Here is a 12575-nt window from a genome sequence, read left to right on the forward strand (position 1 = left end):
TCACTGAGACTCATTTTGAAAAGTTTTATTTTTAAATTCCACCTCAGCCTTCACCTCAGGAACATGTGGAAATCTCCCAGTACAGTCATGTTCAAATCAGTGCAAGTTTCTGCCTAGTGGCACAGCTGAATTCCTCAGGGCATGGGCTTTGGTTTGCTCCAAAGTGGAAAACCCAAACCACCTTCCACGAAACTCATAGCTAAAATGCAAAGCTAACAGGAGAAGGTGTTGGGGTCAGGTAGAGGTGCAGCTGGAAGAACTGTGTTCCAGTAAGCTAGCAGCTCTCCTGGGAGCAGGGGAGAGGGGGCTGGCCAGCAGCGGCTGGTCTCCGCTCTTTATAAGAGAGGATGGAATAGCTTGTTAGGCTCTGGTTACTATGGGATGTGGCTGAAGCTTGACCTGGTTCATGAGCCAAGCCCCAGTCTTATGAATTCAATAGAAAAACTTACGCAGACCTCAGTGGGACCTGGGTTTGGCCTAACATGCTTTATTTAGAGTCTTGAGTGAGGGAAACATTTTTCTTTAGATTACAGTTGAAGGATTCTTGGGTTTCAGCTTAAGTCTTATGGTGGCAGCGTATTGCACGCTCATATTTCTTTCTTTTTCTTTAATAAATCACTTTTCTCCTGTACTTAGCCTCTGACCAAAAACTGTCTGCTTGAACTGCAATAAACCTGGCTGGTCAATGATATCTTTGCTGAAAGCAATCTGCTCCAACCACACCATGCATGCACTGGCTGACCCCCAGGCTGCCACATCCCCACCAGCCCCGACCCCTCTCGCTCCAGGTACCTGGTGGGGAGAAGAGGCTTTGGGAATGAAGGGAGACAGAGACTGTAAATACATCTTTCTGTAGCTGTACTTCTGAGACACAGGGATTTGCTGGAGCTGGGGCCAGAATGAGCGAGCTGTGCTTGAGTCTATCGGATTTGTGAAGTACAGATGTGATAATTCTGCTGCAACCACAAAAGAATTTACAACAGGAAGTGTTGCAGCTGTTGCTTATTAGCATTAGTACAAATTATGTGAAGCAAATTGTTAGCAGTCATGTTTCCATGATATTTAACTCATGGCAGTGAATAAAACTGATTTTTTTCTCAAGGAAAATTTTAGATTTCCAAGGGAATCGAATTCCAATTGTCCATGAAGAGAGCATGGATTGGAGAACAGCATGCAACTTCTTCAAGGCATCAGAGGCAGTGTGTGCAGCTACATGTTTGCCTTCTCTGGGTAAAGGTGTGTGAATTTAGGACCATATTTCTTGGTGAGAGAAGGAAAATCCCTACAGCTCCATGTGACCCAGTTGCCAGTGGAGAGGTGTAATGGTGTGTGGGTGTCATGTTTTAACTCCACCTCAGCCAAAAATCAGCACATTCTGCCCCATTATGGAGCTGCTGAGTAAAGTTCTGCCCACAGAAGTGCCTGGAAAGGCAAGGAGGATCTTGCTCACCTGCCGTTTCCCTGAATTTTTGCAGTCAATGTGCTTGTTATGACTTACTTCCCTAGCAACCCCAAGCCTGTTCATGTGGAAGCAGCCTGTGCCAGCAGCCAGTTCCATAACACAAGCTCAGGACGGTGGATTTGGAGTCAAAATCCACACTGCAACAGAGTGAACATGCAACTGACTGAAGGTGCAGACTGAAATGGGGCACAACCTGCGTGTGTCTGACAGGAAAATCCCCCAGACCACATCCCTGGGCCTGACACCTCTCTCCAGCCAAACCAGTTTCAAACCAGGGGAGCAGCTGGTTTTGGTCCTTCCATACCTGCTGCCATGCTGGATCAGCCAGCAGCAGGCAGTCCTTTCAGGAACCCTCCCTTGCTGCTTTGGGAAGAAGTGATAAACTGGCCCTGTGGAAGGAGGCTGTAGGTCGGAGAGGGGAAGGACCTGAAAAGCATTTAATTTAATAAAAAAGGGGGCATTTAATTATTGTCTCCCTTTCCGGTGCTGAGGGTGGATCAGTTGTATCCAGGCAGATGTGTGACCCTGGAGATGCTCCTCTGTGGGGTGAGCTGAGAGGTCATTCACAGGCTGCTTGAAGGACTGGGGGATTTCCCTTGTGGTGTCTTTCTTTCAAGCAGAAGCTATTCAAATGAAAACAGAGAGTAGGCAGGCAAATAAAGAAGGCACTAACTAATTAACTGAGAGTTTTAGGTATGTTTTGGGGCAGTAAGAGCTGCCAGACTCCTCCCTGAGATTGCTCAGCCCCCAAAGAGTGAAGCCAGTGATGGGGTGTGCTGCATCCCACGGGCAGGAATGAGCCATGGGGTGGCTGTGCCAGAGCGAGAGGAATGGCCAACCAGGGCTGCTGCAGCCAGGACCAGCCTTTGGAGGAGGGTGTGTGCTCCTGCTGCTGATCCAACAGCGGCATTCTTTCCACACAAAAATTTATCAGCCATTTTCTTGTTGTTTTACTAATTATTGCTGGTTTTGCTAATAATGTTCCATTCAATCTCTCACAGCCATCCGTTCTTTACAAAGGCATGAAGTGTAACTCATGAAGACTGCTGACAACCTATGGAAATCCAGCCATCAGTTTAAGGCCAATAACAGCCCAGAGTGATGCTTTACATGCCGGTCCCAAGGGTGCCTGCCTGCATGAATCACGCTGAGCAAAGCTGCTGACGCTGCAAAGGCTGCTGCACTCAGCCTGCCAAGCAAGGCAGTGGGCTCAAAGAGGTGGAGGCATTCCCAGAGGCATGTCTTGAAATGCAATTAGGTCTGGCTGGAGAAGGAGGCATTTTCTGGTGCGAGAGAAGAGGCAGGTGGATGGGAAGCAGTGAGGCTGGCCAGTTCTGGCAGCTGAGGCTGAGCTGGTCAGCCACGGGAGATCCAAGAAGATGGTCTGCCAGGGAGCACTGGCTCTGTGCTCCCAATACCCTGTAACCACCACTCAAACACGGGAGGAATGGTCCCCAAGTCCTTGGACTTCAACTGCTTGCATTTTTAAAGGGAAAAAAGTGAAAGCTCACAAAGAATTGAAACTGCCTGGAGCAACCAAAGTGCCTTTTGATCCAACTATAAGTGCTTAAAAGAAGAAAAGAGGCACATGTGTTGCTTTTAAAGGTATCACACATCCACCCACCTGTTGGGAACAGTTAAAAAATACAACTGGGTTGGCTACAGTCTGAAGGGAGAGCTGTGAAAGGAATAGCAAGCAAAGTAATTTCTACAAGCAATGTTTAAAGCAGCAGCCAATGGAGAAGCGGCTGCCATGCATACTCTGGTTCTTTAGTGCCTGTTCTGAGGAGACTGCCTGACCCTCTCAGCACAGCAGAGCTGCTTAATTACCTCCACTGACAAGACTTGAAAGATAAAAATTAGGTACAATTTCTATATTACAGCAATGGCAATAATATTCATCTCCTAATTGCATCTCAAGTGAAAAAAAACCAAAAAAACATCATGCAGTGAGGAATTTTTGTCATAAGCATTACTTACATGTAAAAGGACTCCACTAACTGCCTCCCCTGTGAAAAACAGAGCATTAAATATCATGGCCTGGATGGTCCTGACGTACCTACAAGTGTGATATCAAATGAGATGGCACCACTGACTGTGTGTGTCAGAAGCAGACATGAAAACCACCTCAGCGTGTTAAATCGTGCATGAACATAATTTCCACCATGGAGTCTCTCACACTGTGTTTGTACCTACAAGTGTGATATCAAATGACATGGCACCACTGACTGTGTGTGTCCACCTCAGCGTGTTAAATCGTGCATGAACATCATTTCCACCATGGAGTCTCTCACACTGTGTTGGTATGATCAGCCCCCTCGGCTGCACCATCCAGGGGAGGGGCAGGGAGTGGTGGGAAGGGGTGAGACACAGAACAGGGGTGAGACACAGAGCACAATCAGAAGGCTTCTTGCTGAGGAAAATCTAGTTGTGGGTTGTGGTTTTTTCCCCCCAGTCTCAGAATAAAATGTGAAGCTACAGATCCTCCAGGAAAACACAATAAAATGCAAAAATATTCTTGGAACAAAAATGTTCCACTTCCAAAATGTCAAAATTATGTTTTGACACTACTGAAAGCTGTAGTTTCAGTTAAATAGAATTTAATGTTAGAAAGTGACATGCTTTTATGAAGAGTTTTGATTTTGACAAAGTGGGATTTTCCAGCATTGAAGCCATCTGATAAAGTCTAACCAGCTCTGATTACTGATATATTACAGCAAGGTGGGGTTTTAAGTGAAGGAATTAAAATCTCATTTTGAAAAATGGAGAGAGGTTAACTAAGTTTGTAATTGTGAGGGGAAAAAAAGATTGTTTGAGGACTCTCTGAAGGAGATATTACTAATACAGCAAGATTTTTACATGTGTTGGGAATTTAAGAGTAAAAAATGAACTGTACAGGTTTGCTGTTGATGGAATGGCACCTCTGCCTCAACCAGACAGCTGACCAAAGAGATTTCCATTCTTTATACCACAGACACAAGGTGATGTAGATGGGTGCTGTATTACAAGCATTGGCACGATTAGGGTTCCCTATATTACGTCACTCAATGACATATATGACTTCTCACTTAACACAGTTGTTCAGCTACTCCTATTTAGGGTATTTCAGCATGCAGACAGGATTTGCTGAAAGCTGGTCAGTCCTGGAAAGACCCAATCCTGCAAACTTATGACAAGTTTTTTAAATTAGGAGAACAGTCCCTAGGAGTTTAGTGAAAGTCTTGTAGGATATGGTTTCTCCTATATTTAAGGGTTTCCAGGAGTAGGCCTTTGAACGGGTATCTTTTTGTAGGAGTTCTAGTCTAGCAACATGCATCAGGTTGAATTTTATTTCATGAGGTATTTTTGGTAACATTCTTTTCTACGTAAACAGAGTCAATCTTGCATACTATCAGGACCCTGTTTCTCGGTAAAGTTGAGCTAACTAGCTCTAAAATCACCTGCATGACTTACAAGCACTTGCTACCTCTCCTTGTCATGCACTAGGGGTTTGAACTGCATGGATGCGTTCCTTCATAGTCATCCTTTGTGGATGAAAGCGAGGACACACTCATTCCACAGATTCCTACACATTCCTCAGCCTGAGACCTGTTTTGCCCCCCTCAGTTACATGGAGTGTCAATAAGCACCTTTTAGATTTGTGTAAGAGGCAGTAGTGAATTTTTAACTCACTTGGAAGTCCAACACATCAGGAACCAACCCTACAGCATTTGTCCTGGGCCTGGGCGAAGTGCAGGTCCTCGTGAGGAACAATCCCACCCGGCTTCCTCGTTTTTAAAAGATGCAAACAAAAACAAATTGAGATATTTTGTTTTTTCCTGGATGCCACAGGGTGTGCTCCAGACTGGGGCGGCTCAGGAGCGGAGCTGACAGCTGTGCGCGCCAGACACCGCGGGAGCCATCCACCCCCTCCTCGGGGCGACGGGAACATCCTGCCAGAAACGCTCTCTGCATTCGGGCCCTTCTTGGATGAATTATCCTGCTGGGAGCCCGCGATTCCGTGGCGGTGATTGCGGACGTGCTCGACAGGAGAGCCGTGACGGCCAAAGCTCGCCCGAGCTCCAGCCGCCGGTCTGCTGGGGCTGCTCCCTCTAGCGGGATAAAGGACTTCAGCTGGGGAAAAAACCTTCCCCTCCCTCTTTTTTAAAAATTATTTCTTCTTCTCTTCCCCCCCCCCCCCCCCCCCCCCCCCCTTTTCTTTGTTCTTGTTTGTTTGGTTTTTTAAATTTGTTTAAGTGAATAATTCAAGTTTTCCGGATAGTGCAAGACAGTTTCCATCGGACAAAAGGTGACCGAAGGCTGCGCTTTTCCAGCCCTGGAGCATGGAGAGTGGGGCTGGTGCCCCGGCAGTGCAGGTCAGCGATTGCTCCTCAAGAGGCAGACCGGTGGCAAGTGAGGGACTCTCGGTTTGTCTTCTCGCAGTCCTATGCATATGCTGTAGCTGTGTTTGGTTTTGATTTCCCACTTCTGGTTACAAAAATAGGACTTACTATAATCATAATAATATTAATGATACAAAATAATTATTGTAATTATATACTTTTTGGCAAATTATTAACACAAAGCGGCCCAAAAAGATCCCATTGGATTAAAAAAAGGTGACAATGCACAAATGTTAAAAAAGACAGTCTTTGATAAAAAAGAAGGAAAAGCAATCTGCAAATGAATGCATTTCTGTAAGGCAACATGTTACCTTTAGTCTTCCATCTAGATTTAGCTTAGATTCTGTTGTTCAAGAAATTATTAGAACTTGGCTTGCTTGAGCTTATCAATGTGGTAACACAGTTTCAGTGCTGGTCCCAATTTCAGCCCCAGGTATTTCATGATCATGTCGCTTTTCAGCAGTAACAAAGCATTGCCATCAATTTCCTGGTTTCAAAAGAGAGGAAGAGAATCAAAATGTGTTGACCCCCCCCCTTAAGTGCTGTGTCCTGACACATTAAACAAGGTGAATTAGAAACAGCGTGTCATTTAGGGTAGAGCTACCTGAAATGTCATGTATTTTGAAATTTCATTAAAAACCTGAAATCTGAGATGTGATAGAAGGAAGCCATAAAGGAAGGTTTAATTAAATACTAGTTTTTATTCTTCAAGGAACTATAAGATTAGTTTAGGTTTTCAATTTATTTTGCAATTAAAAGTAGAATTTTTTTAAAAATCAGTGTTGCTCTAAGTGCAATTCTGAGAAAAGCCAGTCAGCCTTGAGAGAAAAGCATGAATGATGGTGACAGTGAAGGATGTAGCCATATTAAACTGCTAATAGAACACCTCTGGATCTCAGTTTCAGTTTTGTCCCCAGCTATCTGTGTGTTTCACATAGCTCCAGTACACTTATACCCAGTGATGCAATATATATATGTGCATGTGTATATATATATATATATATATGTGTATATATATGTGTATATATATATTGCTTTTTTCTCAGATTCAAGACAGTAGTAACTTGCTTTTTAAATTGCATTTATTATTAAATTTGCTAAATTTTAATTTAACCCTCATGTAAGTGGAGGAAATTGCCACCAAGCTCAGCTGTTTATCCCAGAGCTGTTGGCTTGAAAACCTTTTGAAATTATGAAGTTCTACTGCAAAAGAAGCCTGAGCCTACAGAGAAACAGACGCTCCTTTACTATGGGCTGTTGAACACAGACGCTTTCAGCTGTACTGTTCTTCCTTGAATCCAAAGCCTGTCTGGTTTTTCCTGACTCTATCAGTAGATCTGCCAAAAATACTACCTGTCCCCACATCTTCCAGCACATTCACACACTTGGAGTGCCAGAACTAAAACATCACAAGTGCCTGTGTGTGTGTGTACACATACACAGATACACACACCTCAATGCTGTCTACACTGTGTTCTGTGGTTTTGATGGTCAGATCTTTCCACTGTGATCCATTGCCTACTTATTAAGCAACGCTATGGATCCTAATTTGCCCTGATCATTATTATTCCATTCACCAGGTGATTTATCTGGTGAGCAGTTAAGGTCACTTTCTGATTAACTCAATCAATTAATGCTCCTCATTTTGCAACCCCCACTCTATCCATAATAGAAACTCTCTCCACCTCCCTGCTCTCCTTGCCATTATTTTAAGGAAGCTAATGTAAAGTAAGAATAAGAGTTACATATAATTACTATTTGCATAAGAAATAAAATAAGAACTCCTTTAACTGGGGTACCACAGGGTAAAAACACTGTCAAGGGTCAGGTGTGGAGGCAGCTGCTTCTAAATGTTGAGTTCAGCATTTTATTATTTCCATTATTATTACTGTGTAGGGGTCAAGATTAAACTCCATGACAATAGTATGCCAGAGGGAGCATTCATATCCAATTAAATAGCCCATATTAGCCATTTCCCTGTGCAGATTCTTGGCTTGACTTCTTCACAGTATTACTGTGTCAGCCCTTTTAAAAATAATTTTTTTAAAGAAGACTTTGATAACGTGGTTGCCACATATACCTTAGCCCCAGCAGATTTTGGACCAGGTCTGGAACTGGTAACATTCAGTGCCATCAAGGCCACCTTTCCCCTCCTCTGTTTCCTTTCCCCCTATCTTTATGCCAAGACTTTTCCACTGATGGAGTCTCCACGATCTCACATGGTGCTGCTGCCAGGTCCCTGGCCAGGGCAGCGTCTCCTTTCCGTGAGAGCAAGAGCTCTATCAGTGATGAGCTCAGCTGTCCTTGGCACACAGACATGCTGACAGAGCAGGGAACAGCCGACGGGAGGTGCAGGAAATTTCTGTCTTTGGTGTACACTCTCAGGAGCTACCTGTGACAGAGCTCCTCAAGTATCTTGGCAACAAGCAAAGCTTCTGCTCCTGGTGGGAAGAGCAGACAGAGCCAGGACATCCTGCAGCGCCTTTTGGGGCAGTGAAGGACATGGGCTGCAGGCTGGAAGAGCTGGCTCTGAGGACTGAGGTCAACACCCAAATGGCCTGGTAGGGCAGTAGGAAAGCACACTGCCCACGTTCAGGATACATCCTCCAGCTGTTTTCTTCCTGCTGGTCCCAACAGCCTCTGTCTCCCAGCTCAGATGAGCTGATTGCCAAAGCAACTATTTCGGGGGATAGCTGGGCCTTGTCAATGACAGTAAGTGCTTCTAAGTAAATTATGCACCTGCTCCATAGAAAGATTGAACATACAGGAAGATATGGCTGAGGTTAATGGACTAATCACTTGTCTCTCACCCCTGGGGTCTTTGTGCTAATCCAGATGAGGTTTGAAGGCTGAAAAATTGCAGGGATATATATAACTCAAAGGTGTAATTGAATTGAGTTGTGTGGCAATCATACCCAGGTTCTCACACCTATGGCATATTTTACAAGGAAACCAGTGATAAGTAGAGCCCATGGGTGCTGGGTGCGCAACAAAGGATGACAGGGACAGCCTTTAGTGGCAATTTAGCTTGATCTCTTTGGTCGCAGAGCAGCTGCAGTATCATGGCATTCTCCAGTGCAGCTGGCCCATGACTGCCTGGAGCATTCCCAGGCAGCATTCCTGCTGCTACATAAAAGCATACTTTGCTACAAATGGAAACTAGACAAAATTAGTGCTTTTGCACTTTCCATATTTACGACACAAACTTTAAAAGTCGGGGGTTTTCCTTTGAGGTATACCCCTATGCCTCAGACTGGGTCAATTCTCACTCCCTTGCATGAAGGTTTTCTCTTGATGAACAGCCTCTTCTGATATTGTAAGAAACTAATTTTATAGCAAGTTCTTTCAAGCCTGAAGGTGGCTTGTTTATCTGCCTGGTTGCCCACATGACCAATATAAGCCATGCTTTCATTATCAGCTTATAAGGCAGAAGGCAGGAAAGGTAGTCCAGCACCTAACCTGTACTTGCAGATTTGGCCCTACACCACTGTGCCTGCTGCTGTTCTCATCCCACAGACCTGTCTGCAGAATGGCAGATGGCCTCAATGCCTTCCTAGGGTGAGCAGGGCCTGTGTTATCTTCATTTTCAGCTGCTCCTCAGCCACCTCCTCTCCTCTATCTGGAAACCCTGGAGGCAGAGTGTAGCTGAAGTCCAGCTCCCTCACCTTGCTCCTCAGCTCTCATCTGCAGCTCCACATCCCCACTTGTCTCTGCTGCATAGGGGCAAGGAATGATCAGGCCCTCTTGTTGTCTCTGCAGCACTGGGAGTGCTGGTCAGCACTAAGGGCTGGGGAGCAATTCTCATTTAGACCTAGATCCAGGCACTTACATGAAAACTTATGACCTCCAGCTGAACACAAACAGCTAGGGTAAAATGCATTTTTCATAGCCAGACTGAATCGATTAAGGAGAGATGGAGAAGGCAAAAAATGCTAACAGATACATTGGTGTCAAGTCCATATACAGCAGCAGAACAAGAAACTCCAGATCAGACAAGTTTCCCCTTTATTAATTAAGGATAATAAAATTTCTATCACTGGAGGTTATTCTTACTAAAGCAACTATCATATCCTCTAGAGAGTCAGCAGGTCTGTTAAATTTGGTTATGTAGTTACATAATACTGAGAGGGAAAAGATTAAAATATTGGCTGTTTTGGGTTTCTCCTGCTAAATATCTAGAGACACATTAAAAATGCTCTTCAGAGAAGAATCATATATACCCTCTGAAAAAAATTGTCATTGAAATCAGGCTTTTTTGTGCCAATCTGACAATGAAAAATGAGCACCAGACCCTCAGTGCTTTCTCTAAGACTTGGCAGAGAAACAATTTATGCTGGAGTAGCTGGGAACAAACAGTGAGCATTTTCTAAAGACACTGTTATGGTTTCCCCATTGACATAGAAATGAATAGAGTAGCATAACATAGCACAAAATAGAGTGGAATGGAATGGAACGGAATAGAATGGAATGAAATAGAATAGAATAGAATAGAATAGAATAGAATAGAATAGAATAGAATAGAATAGAATAGAACTGTTTTAGTGGGAAGGGACCTACAATGATCTAGTCCAACTCCCGGAGCAATTCAGGGCTGACCAAATGACACTGTGTTATTAGGGGCACTTTCCAAAAGCCTCTTAAACACTGACAAGCTTGGGGCATTGTCCACCTTTTCACAAAGCCCATCCTGGTGTTTAACCACCATCTCAAGGGATAAGTGAAACCTGTTCAGCCCAAACCCTCCAGAGGTGCTGAGCTCCTTGCCAGGCCCTGCATTCAACCTGGTTGAGGAAGCCCAAGGCAGTTGAGGGGCTGTGTGTGACGTGTGCTGGCTGTCTCTTGTGACTTAAATTACCTAGAGGTGGTAAGGGTAGCCTTCTACATACGTGCTTTCTGAAGAGCTCCACATGAGGGCCTAAAGCTTGAGGGTCTGCATCCTTCACAAACCAAACCACATCATCCACCGTCCAGGTCAAAGGATTCTTGCTTGATGGCCGAGCTGCATCTTGTTGTTCAGGTGAAGGGCTTGAGGCTATCGGTACAAAAAGCCCACAATAGTGCATTACAATGGCAAGCAGAGGTTTCCTCGGTTTGGGATTGTGAGTGTGCAGGGCTTTGGCAGCCTCGCTGCAGCCCTGGACATTGGTTCTCTGAGTGCAAGAACTGGCCTGAGATGGTGGCATAGGGAAAAAAGGGGACTTGCAGAAGTTTCCAATCTGACTGCTTATTGGAAGACATGATCCCAGCTGGTGAATTGTGTTAAAAAACATGAAACCCTTAAGTCCCTGCTGGGGAAGGAAAAATGTGCCAGCTGCCAGGCTCTTAAACCAAGCTGCCCCTGCTGTCTGATCTGCAAGGATCTTGGCTCAAGAAAACACTGCCTTCACACCTGGAGAGAAAGTTCTTCAGCACTAAACAAAGGAGTCTGCCATTGAATGTGAAGGCTAGAGGATAAAATCAGGATTTAGCAAACAGGGTTTTAAAATTTGCATTCAGATATTCATACTTCTTTTAGAGCTTAGCAGAAGGTTTTCAGTCTGTATCTTCCTAATCTTAGTCTCTCACAAAGCTGATGGTCCCCAGTGAATGCCAATTTGGGAAGTTACTAAAACATGTGAAGATGAACATTGCACATGTGACTTTTTAATGGTATAACCCCTCGATGATTTAAGGCAACTTCAGCTTGCTGTAGCTTTAAATCAAGTGAATAAAGGCACGTTGGAATGAAAGTGCATTTATGTTTTTATTCTTAGTCTCTGCAGAACTATAAATCTCAGTCTTCACCTGAATATAATTTGTACCCCACTTATGCTTCTTCTTTACAACAAGAACTATATTATGCTAGGTTACAGGAAAGCTGTTTCCATTTTCTTACATACACACCAAGCAAACTCTGCCTTAGCAGGCAGCAGCACACAGACGCATTAAATGTTACTTGCTCACATCTCAGCTGCTCATCTCTTCCTGTCAAGGCCCAGATTTTAATGAGAGAAGTGCAAATGGAAAGCAAGTATCCACTGCAGAATACCAGAAATCAAACAGAAGAGTGCGTGTAGAGGGAGATCGCAGACACCTAAACTAGAGCCTGGAAACGTCCCAAGTAGCCAAGAGACAATCCTTACTGCTGAGGAGAGAAGGCATGAGCTCTCTAGAGAAACACTGAGCTTAAAAAGACAGATGAGATGTGTGAGAATCCCCGTGCGTGACTCCAAACACAATCCTAATGCATGTGAGTAAATGTGCACGGTGGGTTTGGGGCTTGTGTAGATTGTCATTCCATTGACTTCAATAGAGCTCTGGTGATTTATATTAGCTGAGACTCTGCCCATATACACCCAGTAATGGGTTTATGTGCATATTTGTCCTTTTTCCCTTGGCACCGTGCTCATCTTACAGTATAATGTAATGAGGTGTATTTGCAGTTACTCACAATGAACTCCAGAAAGCAGCAGTGCTATGAATGTGCAAATCTGGTCGATGGTTTTCATAATGAGATGAGATGTAAATATCATGATAATTGCACTCTCATTTGCTAAGTCACTGTTCTGGATACAAAGGACAAGGAACAGCCGCAGGTCCTTTTAATTAGACAGCGAGGACCGGTGTTTGTATGGACTCAGGTGACCCTGGGCTCTGCTCACAGAATAAATGCAATACACAGTGGTACAGGCACCATCTGGCGCCTTGGCATGAAACAATGAAGACAGAGAGTGCAAAACGAACAGGGTAAT

At 44.3% G+C, this 12575-nt stretch overlaps 1 protein-coding gene across 1 annotated transcript in view; it reads right to left on the bottom strand.

Moving 5' to 3' along the window:
* Positions 1–6205: 6205 nt before the first annotated feature.
* Positions 6206–12575, bottom strand: part of SCML4 (Scm polycomb group protein like 4) — a 42202-nt gene continuing 35832 nt past the window's right edge. Inside the window, exons 6-7 of the mRNA XM_041478180.1 lie at positions 10731–10876; positions 6206–6331 (exon numbers count right to left, since the gene is read on the bottom strand). Coding sequence (XP_041334114.1) covers positions 6206–6331; positions 10731–10876 — 272 coding nt within the window. The remainder of the gene's footprint in view (positions 6332–10730; positions 10877–12575) is intronic.

The sequence above is a fragment of the Pyrgilauda ruficollis genome, unplaced genomic scaffold (genome assembly GCF_017590135.1).
Source record: "Pyrgilauda ruficollis isolate IOZ18807 unplaced genomic scaffold, ASM1759013v1 scaffold43, whole genome shotgun sequence".
Lineage (NCBI taxonomy): Eukaryota > Metazoa > Chordata > Aves > Passeriformes > Passeridae > Pyrgilauda > Pyrgilauda ruficollis.